We start from the raw sequence: 25,905 nt of genomic DNA, 5'->3' as shown, positions 1-25,905 counted from the left end.
CATACACCACATCGGGATGACACCTCGGATGAGGATGCAGCAGGTGACAACCAGGATCAGAACCCGGATAGTGAATGGAACCAGTATATTATTCCGGATCCGGCTTCTCCGGTGCCTGACCCGATAGATTCACCTCTGGCGGAGGTGGGAGGTTTCTTCAGCTTAATGGAGAGAGCCATGGCACGCTTTAAACTAGCCATGCCTTCAACATCTACGGATTGTTTTTTATATGATTTTAAAGGGGCTTACCGTAAGGCAGTGCGTTCGATTCCCATTGTAGAACATATATGGGAAGAGGGAAAGAAGGTGATGCAGGCCCCGGCGACGGTCATTCCAACCTTACCACGCCTAGAGAAGAAGTATAAAGCTCCTGATGACAGTCCCGCCTGCTTGATTGGACAACCTCGACCAGACTCAGTCATATCACAGGCAGCACAGAAAAAATCGCGAAATCCTTCGGCCACCCTCACAACTCCACCAGACAAGGAGGGTAGAAGGTTAGTCAACGCTGGGAAGCGTTTTTCATCAATGGCTAGCCTGCTGGTGCGGGCGGCCAATGCCCTGGCGATTCTAGCAAGGTACGACCGTCAGATGTGGAGTGATATTGCAGCCTATGTAAACCTACTGGCGGATGACCCTAAGGCTGAAGCACAAAAACTTCTGGAAGGTGAGCAACGTTCTTCTTCAGAAATGATTGACTGTGCGATGGACATCGCAACCACTTCTTTCCGTGCTCTGGGTAGCGCGGCTGTTCTTAGACGGCAGGGTTGGCTACGAGCTACTTACTTCCGACCAGAAGTTCAAAATAAGATTCTGGACTTAACCTTTGATGGGAACATGTTTTTGGAAAACATATCGATGACACACTGCAAGGAATAAAAAAGGACACAGAGACGGCTAGGGCTCTTGGTACCTTACAATATAGGAAAACACCGTTCCGTGGGGCAAGAGGAAGAGGCTTCACTTCGACAAGAGGTGGTTATCAACAGCAACGGTACTCGCAGCAGTCGCAGTCGTACAGACCTCAGTACGGCAATCAGTATTATCAGCGGCAGTCACAATCTCAGTCGTTCTCTCGTCAGAACTCTCGTGGAAGTCAAAGCAAGGACGCTGGCAAGCGTCAATAGCGGCCTCCTGACTCTGCCAACTGTTCCTCCGCTCCATGGGTCTCCAGTGGGCGGCAGGATAACTCAACATCTGAGCAGCTGGGAAGAAATAACATCGGATCAGTGGGTATTGAACATCATCCGACATGGGCATACGTTAGAATTCCAGGAATTTCCACCTACAAGAGCTCCCCAGCCACTACTTCAAAACATCTAAACCTTCTGCAATTGGAAGTTCAACAAATGCTTCGGAAAGGGGCGATCCAACGTGTTCCCCCTATCGCAAAGAGGAGAAGGTTTCTATTCAAGATTTTTTCTGATCCGCAAAACAAAGGAAAAGTGGCGTCCGATCCTGGATTTAAGGGAGCTCAACACCTATCTCCTAAAACTGTTGTTTCGGATGATTTCGCTCCAGGACATATTGGGCCTCTTAAATCCAGGCGACTTCATGGCTACGTTAGACCTGGAAGATGCCTATTTTCATATCCCAATCCACCCAGCTCACAGACGTTTCCTTCGCTTCACAGTAGGCAAGAGTCACTTCCAGTTTATGGTGCTCCCATTTGGATTAAAGTCCGCACCCCGGATATTCACAAAGGTGCTGGCCCCGGTAGCAGCGTTTCTGAGAAGACAGTCGCTGGAAGTATTCCCGTACTTAGACGACTGGCTGCTGAAGGCACCAAGTTTCCAAGCGGCAACAGAGGCGGTGGAAACATGTTTAAGTCTCTTCATTCGGCTGGGTTTACAACTCAACAGAGAAAAATCGGTTCTTCGACCGGCGGGTACAGTGAAGTTCCTGGGAGCAATACTCGATACTCAGGTGTGCAAGGCCTTCCCTTCGGAAGAGAGACAAATGAAACTCCTGTCTTCAGCCGCTCGATTGCAAAGGAGAAGTTGGATGACAGTCAGGATGTACAAATCTCTTCTAGGGTCGATTTCATCCTGTATTCAATTGATTCTGCACTGCAGGCTGCGAATGCGCCCCTTGCAAGAGGAACTAGACCTTCAGTGGAAGCAGGTGGAAGGGTCTTTCAACGACAGGGTAACTGTCACCCATCAGATGAAACAGACGGTTTCATGGTGGATGAAAAAATCTCACCTCTCGGTGGGTCTCAGTTTCAGAGCGGCGCCGGCTCCTCGCGTCATTACAACAGACGCCTCCCTTCAGGGTTGGGGAGCGGTCATGCAAGATCTCCAAGTCAGTGGACACTGGACGCCCAAAAAACGTCGCTTGCATATCAATGTTCTGGAGCTACGAGCTATTCGATTGGCAATGTTGGCTTTCCTTCCAAAGATTTCAAATACTGCATCCTAGTGCGTACGGACAACACCACCGCAACGCATTACGTCAACAAGCAGGCAGGCACAAGATCGCCACTGCTTTCTCAGGAAGCCCAGCTGTTATGGGAATGGGCAATCTCACAGAACATCATGCTTGTGGCGGAACACCTTCCAGGAGTATGCAACACGAAAGCGGATACGTTAAGCCGCCTGAGGGCAGTCTCACACGAGTGGGAATTGGAAAACGCAGTGGTCAAGGACATCTTCTCCCGCTGGGGGACCCCAGCGATCGAATTGTTTGCCACTCCGATGAACAAGAAATGCCGGTGTTACGCAAGCAGGGAACACCATCGAGGATCGCTGGGGCCCTTTTGATGTCTTGGTCCGGCACATTTGTTTACGCCTTTCCGCCATTTCCCCTGATTCCTCAAGTCCTCAAGAAGCTCAAGATGGACAAGTGCAGGATGATACTGATAGCGCCCGCCTGGGCTCGCCAGTTCTGGTTCACGGAGTTGCTTCTTCTGTCAGAGGAACAGCCTCTTCACTCCAACCAGACTCTTCTATCCATGTCCAACGGCCAGGTTCTCCACCCAAACCCGAGCTCGCTTCAATTGACAGCATGGCTCCTGAACACAGAGAGTTTAAGGATCTAGACATTCCGGAGGAATGCAGGAACATCTTCGGACAAGCACGAGCTCCTAGCACTAATAAAACATATAGAGCGAAATGGAAAAGGTTTTGTTTATGGTGCCAGAGAGAAGGAGTGCATCCATTCTCATCAGCTCCGCATCAACTCTTGCCATACATTCTTTCTTTGGCAAAGGCAGGTCTGGCTCATGCTTCCATCAAGGTCCACTTGACGGCTATTTCCAGGTATAGAAGAACAAGATCTGGTCCTTCTCTGTTATCAGCAAGAGTGATAAAGCAGTTCCTGGAAGGACTCTTTAGAGTGTTTCCGCCAGTTCGGCCTCCACCTCCGGTTTGGCATCTGAATGTGGTCCTGGCTCAACTGATGAGATCGCCATTTGAGCCGATACATAAGGCGGACTTGAAGTTCCGGTCATGGAAAGTGGCGCTTCTTCTGGCACTCACCTCGGCAAGGAGAGTGGGAGAACTTCAGGCTTTAACTATCAAGGAACCTTACTTGCAGTTCAAAAATGATACCTTGATCCTCCGAATGAACCCCAAGTTCATTCCGAAGGTACCGACAGACTTTCATCTTAATGAACCGGTGGTTCTGAATTCCTTTTTTTCTCGGCCTTCAACCCAGGCTGAGAGGACACTTCATTCTTTGGACGTACAGAGATGTTTGAAATTCTATCTTCAACGCACAGCTGGATTTCGGAAGACGCCCCAGCTGTTTGTCGCTTTTGGAGCCCCAAGGAAAGGGTTTCCTTTGCCAAAGCAGGGAATTTCCAGATGGATATCGAGTGCGATCCGTTTCTGCCACCAGGCGGCAGGCAAGCCGTTGGAAGGACAGGTGAAGGCGCACTCCACAAGATCGATCTCATCGTCTACAGCACTGTTTGCGGGAGTATCGATAAAAGATATTTGCAGAGCGGCCACCTGGAGCAGTACTTACTCATTCACGAGACACTACTGCCTTGAGGCGGCTGCAAAGGGGGATTCGGCTGTTGGTCAAGCAGTCCTGAGAAATCTCTTCCAGTAAGAGGTGAGCTTTCCTCTCTTCCTTCCTTCCTGTTTTTTCTCACATTTCGTTGATTACGCTATGGTTACTGATTGATGATTATTATGATGTGTTATATCATTGGTTGATAATAGATTTGTAACTATAAACGAAATGTTTGAGGCATGCTAACTGCTATCTACTCTGATACAAGCAATGGGAATCTATGAAAGTTCCAATACTGGAGTAAGAAACAAGTTACTTACCTGTAACTTTAGTTCTCCAGTATTGGTAACTTTCATAGATTCCCATGCGCCCACCCACCTCCCCTGGGAAAGCTCACTTCTGGTCTAGGTGACTCTGTGGCAAGGCAACCGCTACGAAAATCTGAGGTTCTGAGCTTTCTCAGGAAGGTTCCACAGGGTGAGGCTAATCTGATTGGTTGCTACGGTGAGTTTGGGTCTTTTTACATAAGGACACCTATAGGCTACAAAATATGAGGCCTAGGCCTATTTTTTACTTTTTTTGTACCTACTAGGGTGTATATATATGATTACCGAGGCTCCCATTCCGACGACGGGGAATGATACAAGCAATGGGAATCTATGAAAGTTACAGGTAAGTAACTTGTTTCTTAGACGCCGCCTCCGCGTGCTGACGTCAGTTCTTCTTTTTTCCGCGCCAGCAAGCGCAGATCTGGAAAAAGCAGTAACCCTTAGTACATTTTTGACTAACTTTTTGGATCATTTTTGATCATTTTTCGAAGTCTTACGACTCCAATCGGTGCCGTAGGGATGCCTGGCTTTAAGCACTGCGAGGATTGCGACCGCACGATGTCGGTCACGGATCCTCACCACCTGTGCCTAACTTGTCTAGGCGTCGACCACGACGACAAGGCCTGCTCCGACTGCCAGGCCCTCCCTTCGAAAGCCAGGCGGGAGCGGTCCCGTAGGCGACTCTAACTCCGGCAGTCGGTCCCGCGCCGCGAGAGGTCTCGGTCCCACGGGAGGTCGAGGGACAGGTCGCGGGCTCGGAGCCACCACAGTTCCGAGAGTAGGCCGAACTCCTCCGGGTCAAAGTCGTCGTCAGGTAAGAAGCACAAGACGTCCAAGAGGCGTCATCGCTCTTCGGACTCCCCCCCCGACGCTCGCGCGATGCGGCCGGGGGTTCGGGTGACACCACCCACGTGTCTCCGGCGCCGCGTCCAGCTCCACACCCTCCGGTCCCTTGGCAAGACGCGACGCCGGAGGAGATCGAGCGCCTCCTCATGGCCATGAGGAAACTCTCTCCTCCGACGGGCTCCGCGGCGCCTCCGGGCCCAGCGGACCCGTCTGGGGCCTCTAGCGGGTCAGGGCTTCGGCCCCGACGCCGTCGGGTGCTTCGACGCCTTCGGGCCTGGCGCCGCAGGGCCCCACAATCCCGACACCGTCGGTGCCTTCGGGGCCGGCGCCGCAGGGTCCAGCGGTCCCGGCGCCTTCGGGCCCCGCGCCGAGGGACCCCGCTAGACCTTCTTCGGGATCTGGGTCGTCGCCGGTGGACCTTACGACCTCCCCGGCGTCGGACCATCAGGTGTCTCCTCCGGCGCCGTCCTCGATACCTCCTTCGTTCCTGTTCCGTCGCCGGGACGGCCCCGATGGGCGCCGCTCCCGACGCCGCTTGGGGAGTTTCACTTCTATGAACAGGCCCCATTGATTGAGAACCCGGAGTATCAGGAGATGGGTGATGAAGGGGATTGGGAGGGGTCTGAGGACCCTCTGACCCGAGAGTGTCAGTCTTATGAGGACTGGGCAGGAGACCTCGGGGAGGCCAGTGGCCTGGACACCTCTCCAGACACTGGTTTTGTCTCCCCTCCTACCGTGGCTTCGGAGGAGGGGGCAACCTACAGTGTGGTGTTGATGAGGGCTGCCAAGGCCTTGAGGACTAATCTCCTCACTGAGGTCCTTAAACCGCAGTCAAGCTTGGCCGAGCCTCTGCTGCCCTTTAATGAGGCCTTGACCGACGTTCTTCTGGGCACTTGGTCCAAGCCCGCTACGGGTTCGCCCGTAGATAGGAACGTGGCCAGACGCCAGACGCCACCGCCCACCCCCGGGCGACCCATGTTTCCTGTCCACCCATCCCACCCCCGAGAGCCTGGTCATCCAGGCCTCCAATTCCCAGACCGCATTCCCGTCGGCGCCGCCGGACAGGGAATCCAAGAGGTACGAGCAGTACGGTAAAAAGATCTTCTTGTCCCTTAGTCTGGGTCTGCGGTCTTCCAATACCGCATGCCTCTTGGGCCGCAACACTCACTCTCTGTGGGATACAGTTGCGGAAGTGCTGCCAGAGTGTCCGTTGGAGGTACGGGCCAAACTCGGCCAAGCCCTTGTGGAGGGCCGGGATGCAGCCAAATATTCTATCCGGTGTGGGCTGGATACCACCGACTCACTAGGTAGAGTGATGGCAACGACGGTGGCGGTCAAACGCCACGCCTGGTTGAGGTCCGCCAACTTTTCGGCCGATGTCCAAAACACACTGATGGACATGCCGTTTGATGGCCGTCGCCTCTTTGGCGACAAGGCAGACCATGCGCTTGAGTGCTTTAAGGACTCCAGGGCTACGGCCAAGTCCTTGGGCCTCTGGGCCCCGCGCCAGCAATCGGCTGCCTTTCACTCCTTTCGTGGCCACGGAAGGGGTGTACCCACACGTGCTGCCAGCCACGCTCTGCAAGGTAATACCCAACGCGGTGGCGGCCGTGGGAACCGCCGTCCCGGCGGTCGGGGACAACGGCGAGGTCAGTCCACACCTTCCCCCGCAGCATCCGCCTCTAAATCCTCCTAGTCCGTGCTGTCAGGCCCATGTGACGCCAGTGGGGGGCAGGGTTCGCCATCACCACCTCCACTGACGCACTGTCACTTCGGACAGGTGGGTGCTGCAACTCGTCCGAAGGGGCTACTCTCTCCCCTTCAGGGCGACTCCTCCAGCCATGCCACCGCAGAACCACCGTGTATCGGGGGATCATTTGCGACTTCTGCAGGAGGAAGTTACGGCCCTCTTGGCCAAGGGGGCCATCAAGCGCGTTCCTGGGCCAGAAGTAGGATGTGGTTGCTACTCCCACTACTTTCTGGTACCCAAGAAGGGCAAAGGGGGCCTACGCCCTATCTTGGACCTAAGGAACGTCAACGGCTTCTTCCGGAAGGAGAAGTTCAAAATGCTGAAACTGGCTCAGGTCCTAGCTGCCCTGGACCCAGGAGACTGGATGGTAGCGTTGGACTTGCAGGACGCTTATTTCCATATCCCCGTCCTGCCGGCCCACCGGCGCTACCTGCGGTTCATGGTTGGCCGCGAGCACTTTCAGTATACCGTGCTCCCCTTCTGCCTTACCAGCGCCCTACGGGTGTTCACAAAGGTGATGGCGGTGGTCGCAGCTCATCTGCTCAGGTTAGGGGTTTCAGTCTTCCCCTACCTCGACGACTGGTTGTTGAAGGCGGGCTCGCCCCAGACAGTCGTCAGCCACCTCCAGACTACGGCAGACCTCCTGCACCGGCTGGGGTTCTCCATCAATGTGCCGAAGTCACACCTGTGCCCCTCTCAGAAGCTCTTTTTCATCAGAGCAGTTCTCGACTCGGCGCGGTTTTGGGTATATCCACCCGAACAGCGGGTCCGGGATATTCAGGCTCCGATTCCCATCTTTCAGCCGTTATCCCGGGTCTCGGTCAGGTTGACGCTGTGGCTTCTGGGGCTGATGGCCTCGTGCATCCTACTGGTGCATCACGCCAGGTGGCGGATGCGGGCTCTGCAGTGGGACCTGAAGTTTCAGTGGGCCCAGCATCAGGGCAACCTGTCCGACCACGTCCTGATTTCGGAGGGCACTGGTGGCTCACGGACCGCGATTGGGTCAGCGGCAGATTCCTCTCCCTTCCCCAACCGGAGCACGTAGTTGTGACGGACGAGTCCCTCCAGGGCTGGGGGGGCCACATGGGAGAGGCCGAGATCAGAGGCCTTTGGTCTCCGTTGGAGACCTGGCTCCACATCAACCTGTTGGAGTTACGGGCGATTCGTCTAGCACTGAAGGCATTTCTCCCCTCTGTCCGGGGGAGTGTAGTGCAGGTGTTCACGGACAACACCACCGCCATGTGGTACTGCAACAAACAGGGCGGGGTGGGGTCGTGGACCCTTTGCCAGGAGGCTCTGCGCCTCTGGCAATGGCTGGAACGCCAGGGCGTGACCCTGGTGGCTCAACACCTGGCAGGTTCTCTGAACGCCAGGGCGGACGAGCTCAGCCGTCGGTGCATGATGGATCACGAATGGCGTCTGAACTCGGACGTGGCGCAAGGCCTCTTTCAGCAATGGGGAGAGCCTTGGTTACATCTATTCGCCACCGAAGAGAACGTGCAATGTCATCAGTTCTGCGCGTTGAAATTTCCAAGGCTGCACTCGCTCGGAGACGCTTTTCGTCGCGAGTGGAGTTGCGGTCTATTGTACGCCTTTCCGCCTATACCACTTCTGCCCAGAGTGCTGAAGAAGATCAAGCGCGACCGGGCCCAAGTCATCCTGTGGCTCCGGACTGGGCACGAAGGTACTGGTATCCAGAGCTACTCAGTATGTCAGTCGATCCCCCGGTTCGTCTGCCTCTTCAGGAGGACCTTCTGTCTCAGCAACAGGGGACGGTCCTCCACCCGCACCTCTCCGGTCTCCACCTCCATGCTTGGAGATTGAGCGGCGACAGTTGAGGCCATTTGACTTGCCTCCTGAAGTCTGTAACGTCATTCTGGCAGCCAGGCGTCCCTCCACAAAGTCGGTATACGCCTGCAGGTGGAACAGATTTGTGGCATGGTGCACAGCAAAGGCTGTGGATCCTCTTGCTGCCCCTCTTTCTGAGGTTCTTCTCTTCCTTCTTTCTCTTGCCCAGCAGGGCTCTGCTCTGGGCACTATCAAGGGCTACCTTTCTGCCCTTTCAGCCTTTCTAAGGTTGCCTGATCAACCTTCTTTGTTCAAGTCCCCTATTGTAAATAGATTTCTAAAGGGCATCACACACACATTCCCTCCTGTTCCGTTTGTGATGCCTCAGTGGGACTTGAACCTGGTACTTACGTTTCTGATGTGCGCTCCCTTTGAGCCACTTCACAATTGTCCTCTCCGCCTTCTTACTCTGAAGACTGCTTTCCTGTTGCCATCACCTCTGCCAGGAGAGTGAGTGAGCTCCAGGCCCTTTCTTGTACTCCACCTTTCCTTTCTGTCCATCCGAACAAGGTTGTGTTGCGTACTAAGCCATCTTGCCTGCCCACGGTTGTCACAGCCTTCCACATCGGGCAGTCGATCACCTTGCCAACGTTCTTCCCGCCACCGCATCCCCTAAAGAGGAAGAGCGGCTCCACCGTCTGGACCCAAAACGTGCGCTCTCATTTTACTTGGATCGCACACGCCAGTTCCGGGTGGATGACCAACTCTTTGTTGGTTACGTGGGCGCTAAGAAGGGGAAAGCGGTGCACAAGAGGACCATCTCCCGGTGGATCATCTGGTGTATCAAGGCATGCTACTCCTTGGCTAAAAAGGAGCCCCCTGTTGGATTGCGGGCTCATTCTACTCGAGCCACGGCGACTACAACTGCCTTGGGCCGGTGAGTGCCCTTACAAGCCATCTGTCAGGCAGCTAGGTGGGCATTGCTGCACACGTTTGCAAGACACTACTGCCTGGACAGCCAAGTCCGGAGGGATGGCTTCTTTGGCCGTTCTGTCCTCCAGGACTTTCTGGTGTGATTATTGGTTCGCAGACCCACCACCGGGGTTGGTATTGCTGGGGTATCTATTCTAAGGTAAGGAATCTAATACTAACGTGTCTCTTTCAGATGCACAAGTTACTACTTGTGTAACGATATATCTGTAAGAGACATTAGTTAGTATTCGATTCCTTACCGACCCACCCATCCTCCCCGTTCTGCGAACCGATATCTAGGGTTAGGGTTACCCCCTTTCAGGGCCCTAGTTGCATGGCACCAGTGTTGGTTTTTAACATGGCTCTGCGTTTCTGGCGCGGAAAAGCTGTGTCTAAGAACTCTGACGTCAGCACGCGGAGGCGGCGTCTAAGTACTCCGACGACGTCATCACGGCGCCCACGACGCCCACGACGGACGCGGAGCCGCTGACGACGCCTACCGACGCGCAAGGGTACTGCTACGCAAAAATTTCCGGATCCAGTCTGACGCCTGGGGATATTCTAAGGTAAGGAATCTAATACTAACTAATGTCTCTTACAGATATATCCTTACACAAGTAGTAACTTGTGCGTTTAGAGAACAATTATGTTGGAAGCTCAAACTCTTAAGACTGATGATGACAATTTAACATTTGGATATATTCTATACTTTGAAATCGCCATGATAGGAACGTTATTTTTTCAGATATTTATTTGTATATTTATTTGCATAAAACATCCATGCTCACAGTTTTGTTAATAGTCAAACTTTGTTTGTTCTTTCTAGTATTGTTGCCCAGATATGATAAACACGTTCTTTGCTGGAGTGGTAACAACAGAACTCCCAAGTTCACCAAGGTATGAGGAAGGAAAGCTGATCATGTTAGTTAGCGATTTCTACTATGGAAAACATGATGGTGATTTGGAACTGGTTAAGCAGGAGCAGAAAACGCATACTACCTTCAAATGCTTCAGCTGTGGGAAAGTTTTGAAAAATAATGTGAGGTATGTCTGCTTCTCCATTCTATTTACAATTTTTGCAAATGTATTTAACTTCACTTGGATGCATGTGGGCAGTTGTGCTACCCGTTGACAATAGAATATAATTTCCTTAATTTTAAGGTATCAATTACGACATCTTTAGGGTTGGCAGTCGTCATGCATGACAGAATGGACATAGTCTGAAGAAGGTGTACCTTCCAATTGTATTTACATTTTATTTTTGTAATGCTTTAAAAAATAAATTCAGACAGGTAAATACTGTTTGCCCTGTATGTTTATGTGTGAGAACAAATACTTTGGGAGACTACTTGTTCCAGTTCTGTCTGAATTGATAAACATCCTACCTGTATCTGGAACCAAGTGGGTAGAAGACTCTTTACTGGTGAGAGTCTTGAGTTGTTCACGCAAAAATCAACTGCCAACTGACCCTGCAAACCATGGTGTACATGAGTAGGTCATGATCCACTATGTTGAAAGCAAAGAATATGTCTTGTTTTCTTTATTAATAGTGTGTGTAGAGGGGGATTCAACTACTCGTAGTTTATAATATCAATTTTGAAGTTGACGTTTAAAAATGCTTATTAAATGTGCTCCAGAATCTTCTGCATGAAGTATTCTTACGTTAAAATTTGAAAAAAACTCTGTGATGTAAAACTAGGATTACCCTATGTATTATTTCCTATCTTGTTGCTCAGGAGTTGCAGTGGGACAGGCTGATCTGTATTACTTTATTGCCAGGTTTTGGGCTGAAATCCACTTAAAATAAATGTTTCCATGCTCATGCAGATAAGAGTAGGTTACACAACTTTGATGTCCTATGTATTATGACTTTATTAATACATGTATACTGAAATCAACTTTCTTTTGTTGTACATTGATGCTGTAAAGTAGGTTTAAGAAGATTCCATTTAAGGGCGGGCAGGGCAGACAAGGGCTACTGGACTCTGTTGTGGTGATTGAGTTAGTTTGTCACTGGTATTTGTCCTCCTTTGGGTATGAAAACTGGGCAAGGTCTCTTGACTCTACATTTGACTCTGGGTAGAAAAGGCAATCTAGTCACAGGCCTCTCATGGTGGTGGTGATGGTGAGTTGTGGAGCAATAGCTCAGAAGTTAAACATCCTCCAATAGACACAGTATTGCTATGTTCATCCCAGTGCTTATCTTTTAAGTACAAATAAAGTGCTTTAATCGCGGTTTGCTCTTTACTGACAGTCCTTTGTAACATTTGGTAAAAGATGTTAGTAGGTCTGCTTTTAAAGACATTGTGCAATGGATTACTTCTTACATTATGACTGCTACACTTTACACAGATCATAGCGAGTATTCAAGCTCACTCCATCAGAGCTAGGGCAGTTTCACTGACTTTCTCCAGACGTGCCCTTTAAAGTGCTGGTTTTTACTACATTGTATGGGGCTTACTCTGCCTCAGTAGCTGTACTCATTCCTTTGTACAAGTTAAAAGTTTTAACTTTGCTTTCAGTCAATCCCTGTAAATTGAAAGCCTTGTTAGAAGAAAGGAAGGAGGCCCAGTTTCATTCTTCCGAATTGGATCTTTCATAGATTCAGATGCTTGAATCATCAACCCTGCCGTTGATCTGATTGCAATACTGTAATTTAAAAAGTGTAATGTCAACACCGCCTAGGATTTGAACACTCACTTTATTAGCACAGATATCTTACTGAAAGAACCAAACTGCGACCATGAGGTGACAACTTTGAGACTGTTCATAAATATTGGATTTATTGTTTACATCCAACCCACAAGGCTAAGGGCTACAACATAAACAGGGGCTTTTCCAGTACAACCTTGAAGGACAGAGAGGGCTTATTGCTGTTGTGGCTGCCAGAAATCCAGAGCTATAGATAACCCCTCTTTAGCAGATGAACCAAATGACTCATTTCAGGTGTCTAAATATCTTCCCACGAGGACTGTGGTGAGGCTAAAAGGCATCCTGCGTACACCTAGTTACCCTTGCCAGATTAGACATGAGACCAATTCAGGATTGGCTATGGTTGCAAGCAGCCAGGTGTTGGGAAGATCTAGTAGTTGTCGCTAAGATGGTGCAGAAATAGTCCAATGGTGGAATACAACGACTATCACAGTGGACAGGCCCTTCCAAGAGCCAAAGTCCTCTGTGACCATCACAACATATTCAATTAAACATCATAATCTTATCAAGCCTAGAGGATACAGTGAAACAGATGTGTTGGAAACTGTACACAGTCTTCTTATAGCCCTGAAGGCCTTCCGTCAGGGGTAGAATGGTTCAACTCCAGACAGAACATACAGCCACCATGTTTTATCACACCAACCAAGGAGGAATAAAGTCACGCTCTGTCCAGACTAGCGCAGGATGTATGTAGATGGGCTGTTGAGAGACACAGCCATAGTTGCCATAAACCTGTCAGGACTTCAAAACACAAAAACAGAAAGGCCTTGCAGGTAGAACTTTGCCTCACATGAGTTGGAGCTAAACCAAGACCTACTGGAGATCTCTTTGCAACACCAGAAAACGTGAAAACCAAAACTTTGCCTTCAGGTACCAACATACAACTGGTCACAGGGGAATGCCTGTATGATAAATTGCTTATGGACATTCCATTTTGAATTGCCTAATTTCTGAAGATTCATCTGGTGCTGGAAAAGTACAAGGAAACACCCAATATATTAATTTTAAAAGCGCTTCCATGGCCCAGGCAGACAAGGTTTTCTGATATTGTGGTGACTGGACAGGAAAGGGTGATGAGGCTACCAGTTGTAGGAAGCTGGCTCTTTTTATAGTATACCAAAAAAGAGGTATATTGTGTAGAGTCCAGGTATCTCCTGTGAGTGGCCAGGAGCTTGCTTGAATACTCCCAAGGTGATTTCTTTTTTGATAGTGTGGTTGATCAGCCTTACGCTTTAGAGGGAGGACTGTTAGACATTTGTTGCATAGACAGTCAATAAATGATACACACACACACGGAGATCCGGACCAATATAGAAAACTAGCAAATTTTTTAATGAAATTTTTAACACCAAGAACTTGGTTATTTGGTTAAGTATTTTTTTTAAAATGGCAGTTTTGAAGAAAACCAGTAAATATCCTTGTATTGTCTCTAATGCAGTAATGTTAACCTATGGTAAAAAATTCACATACTGCATACGTGTACTTAGCAATGACTTACAGGACTAATCTTCTGGATTTAGGGAAAGTGTTTGGCAAGGTCCAAGGCAACACCAACAGGTCACCTCTGTAAGGTTTTGGGGTGTCTGGTTGGAGAGGTGCTATCCGGCTCCGGGTCCCTTGTTGGTTTTAAACGGTCCTGTGGAAAAGAGGCTGCGAGCTGGGACTGGGTATCTGGTCTGGTTGAGCCCAGAGAGGGGCTCAGTTCTCAAGATGTTCTGACACATAGAGACACTGTCGGTCCACTTCTCCTCTGGCTGTAGGGCTCGGGTGCAGTGGTGATTTTAGGCATCTACCCCATGCGGCGGGAGATCTTCGTGGTTTAGGGAGCCTACACAGAGAGGCTGCAGGTTGCAACTGAGAGTCCAGTCCGGGCAAACAAAAGGTGGGGTTCGACTCTGGAGAGTCTCTGGACCTTTGTTTGCACCATTGTCCTACTTCGACCCGCGTTAGGGGCACAGGTGAAGTGGTGCTTTCCGGTGTCATGCTTTCCAAATCCTCACGGTTCTTCTTGGATGCCTGCAAAGTGAAGGAAAGTAGCTCTGCTGCTCTACGGGAGATACTGGCAGTCCTCCCAAGCCTTTTGGAAGCAAAGCAGTTGCAGGAAGAGTTGTCTTTGGCACAATTGTTGGAGACAGCAGGCAGGCAGGCTGGGTTGGCTCTAAGTCGGTTGCTGCTCCTCAGAGCTTGCTCTTGACAGCTTTTCGGTGTCCTTCTTAGTTCTTTAGAATCTGTTTCTCTGGTGCCAGTGGCTCTCTCAAATATTAAATTTAGAGGCTTTAAGGGAAGTAAACGGTGGTAGCCAATGGGCTACTCATCATTGGAATCACTATACCCCCTACATGACCTCTTTGTGTGTAGTATAGTGCACCCTGCTTTAGGGCTGTAGGGCCTGCTGTAGGGGTGACTTACCTATGCTGCATGCAGTGTCTGCTGGCATGGCTCACATGGCTGTGTGCCATTTTTTGTTTTCACTTTTATCTGTAGCTAGAAGGTAGGGCAAATTGGGGGAACAATTGTGCAGTTCAGGGAAAGTCTGGCACTGGAGACCTGGTTAGCAGGAAGCTCAATGCTTGTCTATCAAAATGGCACGAGATACCAGGCAAAAAGTGGGGGTGACCATGTCAAGGTGCACTTTCCTACATCAGTCCATTATTTGTTTACAATACAAGGTGGTTAGGTGAGTCACTCTCCACTTATCGGCATGGCACCTGAAGACCTCAAATTCAGATACCTAGGTCTCACCTCAAAGATACATGGAACGCTAGGAGTCCCACTACATAAGAACATAAGAATGCTATACCTGTAAGTGGAACTGTTTTGTTTTTTCCACTGGTGTATCAAGACAGCCCTTATGAACAGTTAAGTACCTCTCATACTTCCCACTTGTCATCCATAGTGGCATACAAACTGGGCATCATAGGGAGGCGTTTCTTCACGACACTAGTCATCAAAGATTTCTACATGGAGCAAAATGAATGCCTCTCCAAGGTCTGTACCGAAGCCCTAAAATAGCTAAAGAAAGTGTCCTTTGAGGGAACATGTTTAAGGGTGGACTCAAATGCTTAATACTCAGGACGACCTTCTTCATAACCGTCGCATCATTACGTAGAGTAAATTAATTGTAGGCAGTCTTTTTTTTTATTTTTTACTCTTTTATTAGGTTTTCATCATATTCAACACAAGGTTACATCTCTGTTGATCAAGATACATTGCTGGTGATACATGCATTTGATTTATGATTAAATTGTTTCTATTAATGTATGATAGTTATCATTCTAACCAGCACCTAGCCAGTGTTCTGTTGGTCCATAGATGTCTTAGTTTCGATCTATTGCGATGTATCTGCAAAACTTGTATCTCCTGTACGTTATCCAATGTTTGCATCAGAATAGTGCAACCACATTAACCTAGGGGAGATAAACTGAACTGGGGCCACACAATGTATGAAGGTGTACTATAATGGATGTGAAAGAACGATACTGCGAGTATACATTTATAATAGAAGATCCTTACCTGCACACACCGCAGAGATTAGATTACTAATAGAGAGCGAAGAACTCGATGTCCTGTTTATGACTGAAACATGGCTGAAAGACGACTCGTCCCCTGACATAGTCCAAGCGTTACCCCCAGACTTCCTCATACAGAGACAGGATAGGGTGGGAAAAACGGGAGGTGGTGTAGCTATCTTGTACAGAAATGTTCTAGATTGCGAACTCACCCCAAATATTACAAACAGTGAGACAATACAATTCAGCCTCAGACTCTCCCCCAATAGTTCCTTATCAGGCAGACTAGTATATACACAACCAGGCCCGCCTCTCCGTTTATTGAGGAACTACCTGGTCTTATTGCAGATATGGTGTCCTGTAAGAGCTCCACCGCGATACTGGGGGATTTTAATCTTCATCTTGATAAACAAGATATTGCCACTACAAGAAGATTAATTCAGGACATGGAGGCCATGCAACTGAAACAGTTGATAAACTCTAGCACTCATGTAAAAGGACATCTATTGGATGCCATATTCTCAAATGAAGGTAATCTAATGATAGGGACTCCAATGCCAATAACATGGTCAGACCACTACTTCATCCCGTTCTCACTCGCGGCACTAGAGCACAAACAGCCACAGAGGCCTTGATATCGCTCTCTCTGTCCCAAAGCCTGATCCCTAAATCCTGGAAACACGCGATCATAGGGCCACTATTAAAAAAAAAAAAACACAGCTAGATCCAACAGAACCTGGAAATTATCGCCCCACTTCCCTTTTACCACTGCTAGGCAAAATTGCCGAAAAAAGTGTTTACAAGACTCTATCCCATTATCTAGAAGACTACCATCGGCTCCGCCATACACAAATTGGATTTTGACCCCATCATAACACGGAGTTAGCCTTGTTGGTAGTAACCGAGGAACTAAAGAAAGTCCTGGATCAGGGGTGCACAGCGGCAATCCTGCTACTGGACCTGTGCGCCGCTTTGGACACGGTAGAGCATTGCACATTGATCAATAGATTAAAGGATGCAGGCATCACAGGCACAGCGATAAAGTGGCTTACCTCATTCCTTGAAGACAGATCCTTCCAACTGATGGAAGAGGAACATCCTTCACACACCCTCTAACTTTCATGCGGAGCCCCACAAGGCTCAGCATTAAGTCAGACACTTTATAATGTAAATATATGCAGCCTTTGGCTGAGATAGTACAAGAATTCAGCATATCCATAGAATCATACGCCGACAACACGCAACTAGTGCTGTCAGTGACGAATGATTCCCTGTCCATACACCAAAATCTAGGCCCCTGCATGTCAAAGATAGCAAACTGGATGTGTAAATTCTCCCTGAAACTGAATGGAGACAAAACAGAGCTGATGTTCTTAGGAAATCAAACCATACCCAGGAACATCATCAGCTGGCCAACTCAGTTAGGGGAACCCCCAACCCTGCCATAAAAAACTTAGGAATCTGGCTGGATGACAATTTAAGTATGGAGACCCAAGCAAAGAAACTATCAGGCAAACGCTTTGGAATACTCAATATGCTCCGGAAAATCTTACCCATCCTACCTTTACAATCCTGCAGAACGTTGGTACAAGCTCTGATTAAGTCGCAGCTGGACTACGGGAATTCACTATACCTTGGAGCACCAAAATATGTTATCCATCGGCTACAGGTAGTACAAAATGCCGCAGCAAGGACCCTGCTCCAAATTCCGAGAAAGGTATCAGCCAAGACTGCCCTGAAGACCCTACATTGGCTCCCAGTTCAGGCAAGGATCACCTTTAAAGCAACCTGTATTCCACATAGAGCCATGAACAATGGAGGACCTGCTTTAATAAAACAACTGGTGGGACATTACATACCAGGCAGGGACCTAAGGTCCTCCTCAGACTTTCTCATGCAGCAAGTCAGAATAAACAGAGCTAGATGGTTAGGAAGATCCTTCCGACACCTGGCTCCCAAAATGTGGAATTCACTGCCCAAAAGATGTACACTTTACTAACTGATGAAGTAGCCTTCAGGAAAAGACTTAAAACATGGCTCTTTCCCTAAAATTCTCCCCGCCGACTTAACCAAGATCACTGATGCCATTTTCTCCTAGTGCTGGGAAGCCTACGGGCAGCTATGTGCTTTATAAATCCCTAAATATAAACATACTCTTCTGTGGACAGTACGCCTGGGGTTTAATTGTGAACGGGTCTCAGTGGGGGGCTGCTCCTAAGAATGCTTGCTCGTGTCGTGGGTGTTGCATCTATTTGATGGTTCCTCGTGCTCAGGCTCAGAGGTGGGCGTAACCGATGGGATCGGTTGGGGATGTGGTGATAAGGGTGACCTTGTGTGTGCTGTTGTGTGTTTAAAGTTATGTAATAGCGTCACCCATTGCATAGAGATTTGCCGCTTAAGTATGCCCTGGGCTTCCTCATGTCTTAGAGCATCCTGTTCCAATGCTCCCCATTTAACTACCGCTCCCACCCAGGCTGCCAGTGGGGGGTCCTGCTGGGGTTCTCCAGTGCATGGTGATTCCCCTTATTGCTAGTAAGAAGGCCAGTGATGCGAAGCGCGTTTTGACTTTGTGGTGTTTGTGATGCTTGAATATGCCCGGAGCACATGCATCCCAAGTGGCAAACTCTCTGAGCTCTGTCACTTCACGCAGTATGGTGTGAATTATGTTCCAGTACGTGTGTATTATTATGCAGTCCCCAAACATGTGAAAGAAATTCGCGCTGGGGTTGTGGCACCTAAGGCATGCGGATTGTTCGTTTGGGTAGTATCGTTGCAGGTGCTCTGGTGTCAAGTACGCATGGTACAGGACAAAGAGTTGTATGTTTTTAAACCGGGAATTCCGGGACACTTTCTTCAGGTATTCAAGTGCTTTTTCCCCCCTCCTTCTCGCATAGCGGACGCTGGAATTCCTCTTCCCATTTGTTCCCAGGGTGGTGAAGGGCACCACTTCAAAGTCACAAATGGCTTTATATATCCATGCCACTATATGGCGCCCGGGATCCATCTGCAGAATAGTATGGAGGACCGGGTGCGTTGCCTGTTCCCTGTCTATTGTTTGCCAGGTCCTACGTCAATCGGCCACCAATTGTCCATAAAGAAGGAACTGACCTCTTGGGAGATCCGTCCCGTTTACCAACTCAACCTTCTGCAAACAGAGAACCTATCTCTGTATGTGAGTGGACTGTCCAGATTTGGAGGGCTCACGCAGTATAGTGTCCCCGATCTTGTGGAAGGTCTGCCAATGGTAGCAAGGGGGTATAAGGCGGAGTCTCATATGACATTCGGTGAATTTGTTGCATGCAATTACTCTCCACTGTCACTGGCAAGGGGCGTGTTGCTCTTGGTCTGGATCCCTGCAGTAACAAACGCCTAAGTGCTGGAATGGGCATTGGCCCAGCGGCTGTATTTGTCTGCCCTAGTAAGCATCCCGCTATTGTAGGCATTTTTAACACAATAACCCTACCTGCATATATATATTTATAGGGTCTTCACTAAAGAGTGCCCCAGGGATCTGCTCTAAGCCCCACGCTCTTCAATGTATATATGAGGCCAAGGTCATCCAGCCGTTTGGGATTAAAGTAGTCACCTACATGGATGACACTCAGCTGGTGGTATAGGTAAACCATCTGCAGTCTGATCCTTCAAACCTGGAACTCTGCCTGGAAAAGGTTGCGACTTGGATGCAACATGTGTGCCTTAAACTCAACGGGGACAAAACTGAAATAATGTACTTGAGCAACTCAGCCAAGTTATTCCCCACACTGTCCTGGCCTTCCTGCCTGGGCTCCCATCCCCAAAGAGCCTTGGTGTGTGGCTGGACAATTCTCTCAAACTTGACCAGCAAGCAGTGCCAGTGTCAGGGGCGTGTCACGGCATCCTCAGAATACTGCGGTAAGTCCTCCACCAACTGCCCATAGAGCCAAGGAGAGTCGTGGGCCAGGCCCTGATTCTTTCGCGCCTGTACTACTGTAGCTCACTGCATTTGGGAGCTCCAAAATCTACTCTAAGGAAGTTTCATGTGGCACAGAACTGTGCGGCCCGACTTTTGACAGGCTGTTGTAGAACCAGTCGGCTAGGCCCAGTCTGAAAACCTTACACTGGTTGTTGATCGAGGAGAGAATCTCTCCTTCATGGCCTTATACACTGCTCACAAGACTCTTATAGGCACAGGCACCCACATCAACCAGTCTCTGATCACCACGTACCTCCCTAAGAAGTCTCTCCGTTTGGCGAATCTACATTTAGCCAGCATCCCTAAAATTAATAGGATGTGTAGCGGAGGTCGCTCCTTCTCATACAACATAGCCAGACTGTGGAATACGCTCCCTCTTAATCTGCGGCTTGAAACCTCCCACCTTACCTTCCGGAAATGCCTTAAAACTTGGCTATTCCGGAAAAGTAATTGCTAGCCATCTCCCTACGATCTGTTTTGCCGTTAGCGCTTGGATGCCTTAGGGTAGCAATGTGCTCAATAAATGCTAATTAATAATAATAGTGATGAGGACAATCTCTAATTTCCTTTGAGGAAAAGGATTGTTGCAAGATTGTAGGAAGCTGGGTTTCTGTTGCAATAATCCCCCCACTTTTTGCCATATATCTGATGCACTTTGACTTGATGTGCCCTGGGTCCCTACCAACCAGATTCCCAGGGCCTGTGTACATACCCAGACCTATACCTTTGTACCCTCAAATAGCATCTCTCTGGTCACGTGCAAGTCCCTTGTAAAAGGTTCTATGGGTACAAAGCTACTGTGGCCAGGGAAAGCCTCTAAGGGCTGTAGCACATCGTGTCAACCTTAAAGGTCCGGTACCTTAACACACACACACGTGTACACATACGTACACATAGGTACACACACACACACGTACACCCACACATACGTTTTTGTGCGGAAAGTGAAGTCGACATAGCACACATACCAGTGTGCCATGCCTGCTACCCACTGTCTGTGGTATAGGAAAGACACCCCGCTGGCATGAGCACTGTATCCCTTAAGGGTCTACGTCCATTCTTAGACATTGTAAGTGCATTAAAGCCATAAATAGTATATGCTCTGGGAGTTTGTCATTATAAGCGCCACAGCACCAAAATGGCTTTACTGAATTCTGGGAAGTTTGTATCAAACTTCTCAGCATAATAAACCTACACTGATGCCAATGTGGGATTTATTTTACCATGCACTCAGATGGCATCTTGGAGATGCCCCATGAAAAACTACCAGTCTCTGGTGGGTTCCCTGATTGGTAAACACAATCCTGCCACCACAACACATGTTTCTGGACCCCAGAAACAAAACCTTTCCTGGGCGGAGGTCATCACACCTCCCCCAGGTCAGGAAGAGCCATCTGTGGCTGAGGTGCTTCAAAGGCTTTGCTGCCTTTGTAACTTGACCCGCAGCCTCTCCTGCTATCAAGAGCATGCCCCCTTCCTGTCTCCCCTCCTTTTTGTCAGTAAGACCGGCGGGAAAACTTAGCACAGCCCAGAAAGTGTCCCCACTTCTGCCAATCCCACCCCTCAGGTAGGGGAGGCGAGGTGAAGCCTGCCTGTAGGAAGCTGGCTCTGTGAATACTATACCAACATGAGGTATAGTGTGCACGGAATTCAGTGGAAAGGTAGGCATAGGTAAAAGTAGATATCACCTTACACTCACCCTATTTGTGGCTGTGTGGGCGAGCAGTAAGCCTTTATCACAGGGTAGCGTTAAGCATTTGTTGTAGACGCCCTGGCAAGAAATGATGTCACACACACTCAAAGACTGAACTCAGACCAATTTGTTTGTATCAACAATATTTAGTTATTTTATTTCTAGAACGAAGACAAGCCTGGTCCAGGTAAGTGAAATAATACTTAGCAAAATCTTATGCAGGGATTTACAATTGAATGCAGGTTCAAACGCAGTTGGTTGGATTTCTGGTAAGTCAACAGTTCGAAGTTACTTTATAGATTACTGTGCATGTTACTTTTTAGATTACTTTTTAAGTTCCTTTTTCTAATCAGTGCGATATGTCTATATATCACACAGAGACATTTCTTGGATAAAAGGTAAGTAATTCAATTTTTATGTACATTTGCAGTTTTTCAATGTTTCATACAAACCCATGCCATACTTAAAAGAATTTTCAAGGAAAAGCAGTCAATGCAATACTATGGAAGGAAATGAAGTTATCGGTTTGCAGGTAAGTATTTATTTTTGAGAGTTGGTATTCTGGAGTTAGAACCAGGGTTCCCCCAGGGTCGAGGATGCATTCTCAGCACACCCTCAGCGGCACTAGGGCGACCGGATGCAGAGTGTTATCCAATGGGGGATAGGAAACCTCCCGTTGGTGGCTGCTCACGAGCAAGCTACAAGATTGTGGGAGCAAAGCTCCTGGTGTTAGGCTCAGGGCAAAGGGGGAACCGAGTTAGCACACAAGGTGCACCCACAGCAGCGGCTGAGTGTAGGGTGTTGATTTGGTGTCGGGTATCCGGTTGTTTTCAATTGTAGTTGCTGGTTTTAGATTTTAGCAGCAGTCTCAGTCCAGGAAGTCTTCCAGGAGGAACTAACCGCTGAGCATTGAAGTTGGAAGGCTCTGTGACGTTGCACCTCGGGTTCTCTCCTACATGGTGTAGGGTGGCTGGATGCAAGGGTGTCTTTTGAGGTCAGATTTCACCTTACCGGGCCACTCACCGTGGGGGGGGGGGGGAAGTGGGGTAGGAGGGCTCCATGGGCTCCATGCAGATGCTGCAGGTGACGGAGTCCTGAAGGGGGTCAACCTACAGTGGACTCAGACTCTGGAGTGCTGGGGGATCTCGCTGGGACCGGTGGGCCACCCGAATTTGGGCCTTAGGCATCGGGTGCAGTGGTGGTTCCAGGCATCTGGTGTCCTTAGCAGGCTCAGAGTTTGTCTTGGGAGTTTCTTTTGAGCAGAGCTGCTGTTCACAAAAGATCCGGTCTTTGTTAAAGGCAATCAGTCCTTCCATGGTTCTGGAGGTTGCTGGCTGCAGGACAAGGCAACTTTTGTTGCAGGATCTCTGGAAACTGCAGACGGGCCGGTAGGGCTGGAACAAAGTCAGTTCTTCTCTGCAGACTGCAAAATGAAATGTTTACCTACCTGTAGGAGTAGTTTTGCAACTTAAAGTTTATGTATGCACATGTGACCCTACCACCGCCACAAGCAATGAGGTGATCAAAAATAATAAATAATCTGAAGATGGCTACCGCACATGAGTGCTTCTGAAGTATGTCTGACTTCACAGGAGGATGAACCTAGCTCCAAATGGTCGACACCCAGAAACAAAAAGAAAAACACCAGACCATTCCAGACCCATTCACTGGATTGCAGAATAATGCTCAGCACATGAATCCAGAAATGCCATTTGTTTCAGTACACACGCACAACTGCTTTTCAATAAAGGAAATATTTGATGATGCCCCTTCATTTTTTTTTTTTGTTTGCTCATTGTTGAGACATGCTTAGTGAAAGGATGATACCCAATCAAACCAGCCTTAAGTTGTGTAAATGTTTAATCGAAGCCTTGCAAATGTCCCCTATTATTCCACATATGTGTTTGCTGTTCTGATAACTGATTTTGGTTTAATTGAATAAGGAGAGTGAGCATTTATGATGATTCGGTCCGTTGCAGGCACTTTCCTTTCAGTTACACACCGCGCCGTCTTTTTTTTCTTTCTCCTAAACATGCTATTATTGTATTCTCTTGCTACCCACAATAGGACCAAAGGTGATTGGTCATGCAACTGTTGCCTGAAGAAGCGCACAGCACACTGGCTCTGCATTTTTTGTTTTTGTGTGGAGAGCCTAATTGTTTCTTGTTTGGTGCTGCTGCTGCTGCATTTTGAGGCTGTATGTGCAAATCCATCTTGCATGACAAACCGATATTGATAGTTCATTCAAGTACTGAAAAAATGTTGGGCTGTCAATGAAAATGTATATGGGCTGGACATTAAAGCTTTTCCACGCAGTGCAGAGAATATTGATACCAGCAGCAATTGAGGAATGGGGGTAGGGGGGGCTATCAAGTGTTCACCTTCTGGGTTATAAGAAAGGGTGTCTCTATAGCACATTAATTTGGCAAAGCTTACTTTTCTTGCGGTCTTATTGTTTTAATTATTTCTGAAAGAAGCTTTTTGTGGTATTTTTCTCAGTTGGGAAACCGGGTCTTACGTTTTACTATGTCATTTTAGGTTTATGAACCATATGAAGCACCATTTGGAGCTCGAAAAGCAGAACAGTGAAAGCTGGGAAAGCCACACGACTTGCCACCACTGTTACAGGCAGTTCCCAACTCCTTTTCAGCTGCAATGTCACATTGAAAGTTCACATACCCTTTATGAATCTACTAGTAAGTTGAGTTGCAATACTTAATGAACCTAAATTATTTTTTTTGCCAAAGAAATACCAAGTAACCACAATCTGAATGTGAATGGCAGTGAACTTTCCCCTAACCCGCAAACACGTCAAAAAGATCATGCTGGGATGCTTTATCCACTTGTATGTCCTCTCTTTATCTCTAGCGTCAATTACAAAGCAGGTGGAGCCAGTCTGCCTGTAAATGGGGCCATCAATGACTGTCAAAATATCTCTCAAAACCCAAGGAAACGTCATTAAACAACGCCACATTTTAAAATACTTATCATTGCCTATTGTTGGTGATGTGGGACTGGGTAAGCAAACATTTCTATTCACTGTCTGGCCCATTGGAAAAATATGATTTTGCAGGATATCAAATATGATCTGCATTAATATCAGGGATGAGGTAGCCAAAAGCTAGGCACATTGGAGTTATTGAGTGTTTCTGTAGTTTTTTTTTTTTAAATAAATCTTTGTTCGAGGCATATGGGCTGCAGATGGTACATTTATGAATAGATCGCCATCTGGTGTTGGGCTCGGATGATTGCACTTTGTTTTTCTCTTGGAGAAGTCTTTGTCGTCATAGATGACTCCTCCTCTTGGTGTTAGTGCGCATGGGCATCGGCTCCATCCTTAGATTGTTTTTTTCCGCCATCGGATCGGGTTCGGATGAGGATCGAAGCGCTCCGGACCGACTTCAACAAAGAAGGTTATAACCGGCGCGTACTCCTTTCCAAATCGACGGTATCGTTATCGAACGCAACTTTACTCCATACCGACGCGGTTCGAAGGACGACGACTACGAGAAACTCGACGTAGTCCAGCCCGGGGTCCATGGAAAGGACTCCATTCAAAAAATGTCCGTGTGGTGCTAAGTTCCCACACAAGGACCTACACGAGGTGTGCAACCTCTGCTTGTCCCCTGAACACGAATCCAGGGACTGTGAGGCCTGTGCAGCGTTCTCTTCAAAGTCGGCGATTAGAAACCGTCGAGCCCGAAGACACGAGGTATCGAGAATGCAGTCACAAGCAATCCCGGAGCTGTTCGAGGACCAGCACCCAGAAGAGGAGGAAGAAGAGGCCGACGAGGCGGGGTCAGAAGCGGACGAGTCCGACGTCGAGGAAATCGACGTCCAACAAACCGTGAGTGACGACGTCCCTTTACCAAAGAACAGACCCCGCACGGTGTCGACCCCGCCCTCGAGCCCGGTCAGACAACCGAAAAAAGTTTCCAACGCCCCGCCTTCGAGCCCGGCAACGAAACAGAAACCGAAACACTCGGTCTCCCGTCATAGTGGTTCCGGTTCCGATAAACGGACCACATCGACACCGAAGCACCAAGTCAAGGAAAGCTCGAAGTCGAAGCAGTCCATGTCGACACCGAAGCACGCTTCGGCGTCGAAAACACCCTCGACACCGGGGACATCTTCGATACCGAAGAAATCGGATCCGAACAAAATCTCGGCACCGAAAATACAAATGGACATTCAAAAGAAAAAACACCTTTCGGAACTGAAAACTGCGGTACCGACACAGGAACACGGGACTGATCCTAAACAAAAGACTTTGTTTATTGACCCAAAGACTGGCAAGGTAGTCACAGAACTACCTAAAAAGAGGAAGAATGAACATTCGGACGACAAGACTCATCCGAAGAAGAGAACAATGGGGACGAATACAACTCCTCCCT

The 25,905-nt window shown here is 48.5% G+C and overlaps 1 protein-coding gene across 4 annotated transcripts in view; it reads left to right on the top strand.

The window, feature by feature from the left end:
* ZNF280D (zinc finger protein 280D) overlaps positions 1-25,905 on the top strand; it is a 722,832-nt gene that overhangs the window by 228,871 nt on the left and 468,056 nt on the right. For all 4 annotated transcript variants that reach the window (XM_078684884.1, XM_078684882.1, XM_078684883.1 and 1 more), the window contains exons 8-9: positions 10,472-10,689; positions 24,050-24,207. In XM_078684884.1, coding sequence (XP_078541010.1) covers positions 10,472-10,689; positions 24,050-24,207 — 376 coding nt within the window. The remainder of the gene's footprint in view (positions 1-10,471; positions 10,690-24,049; positions 24,208-25,905) is intronic.

Source organism: Lissotriton helveticus, chromosome 3_2 (assembly GCF_964261635.1).
Source record: "Lissotriton helveticus chromosome 3_2, aLisHel1.1, whole genome shotgun sequence".
NCBI lineage: Eukaryota > Metazoa > Chordata > Amphibia > Caudata > Salamandridae > Lissotriton > Lissotriton helveticus.
This window is presented reverse-complemented; position numbering and strand designations above follow the sequence as displayed.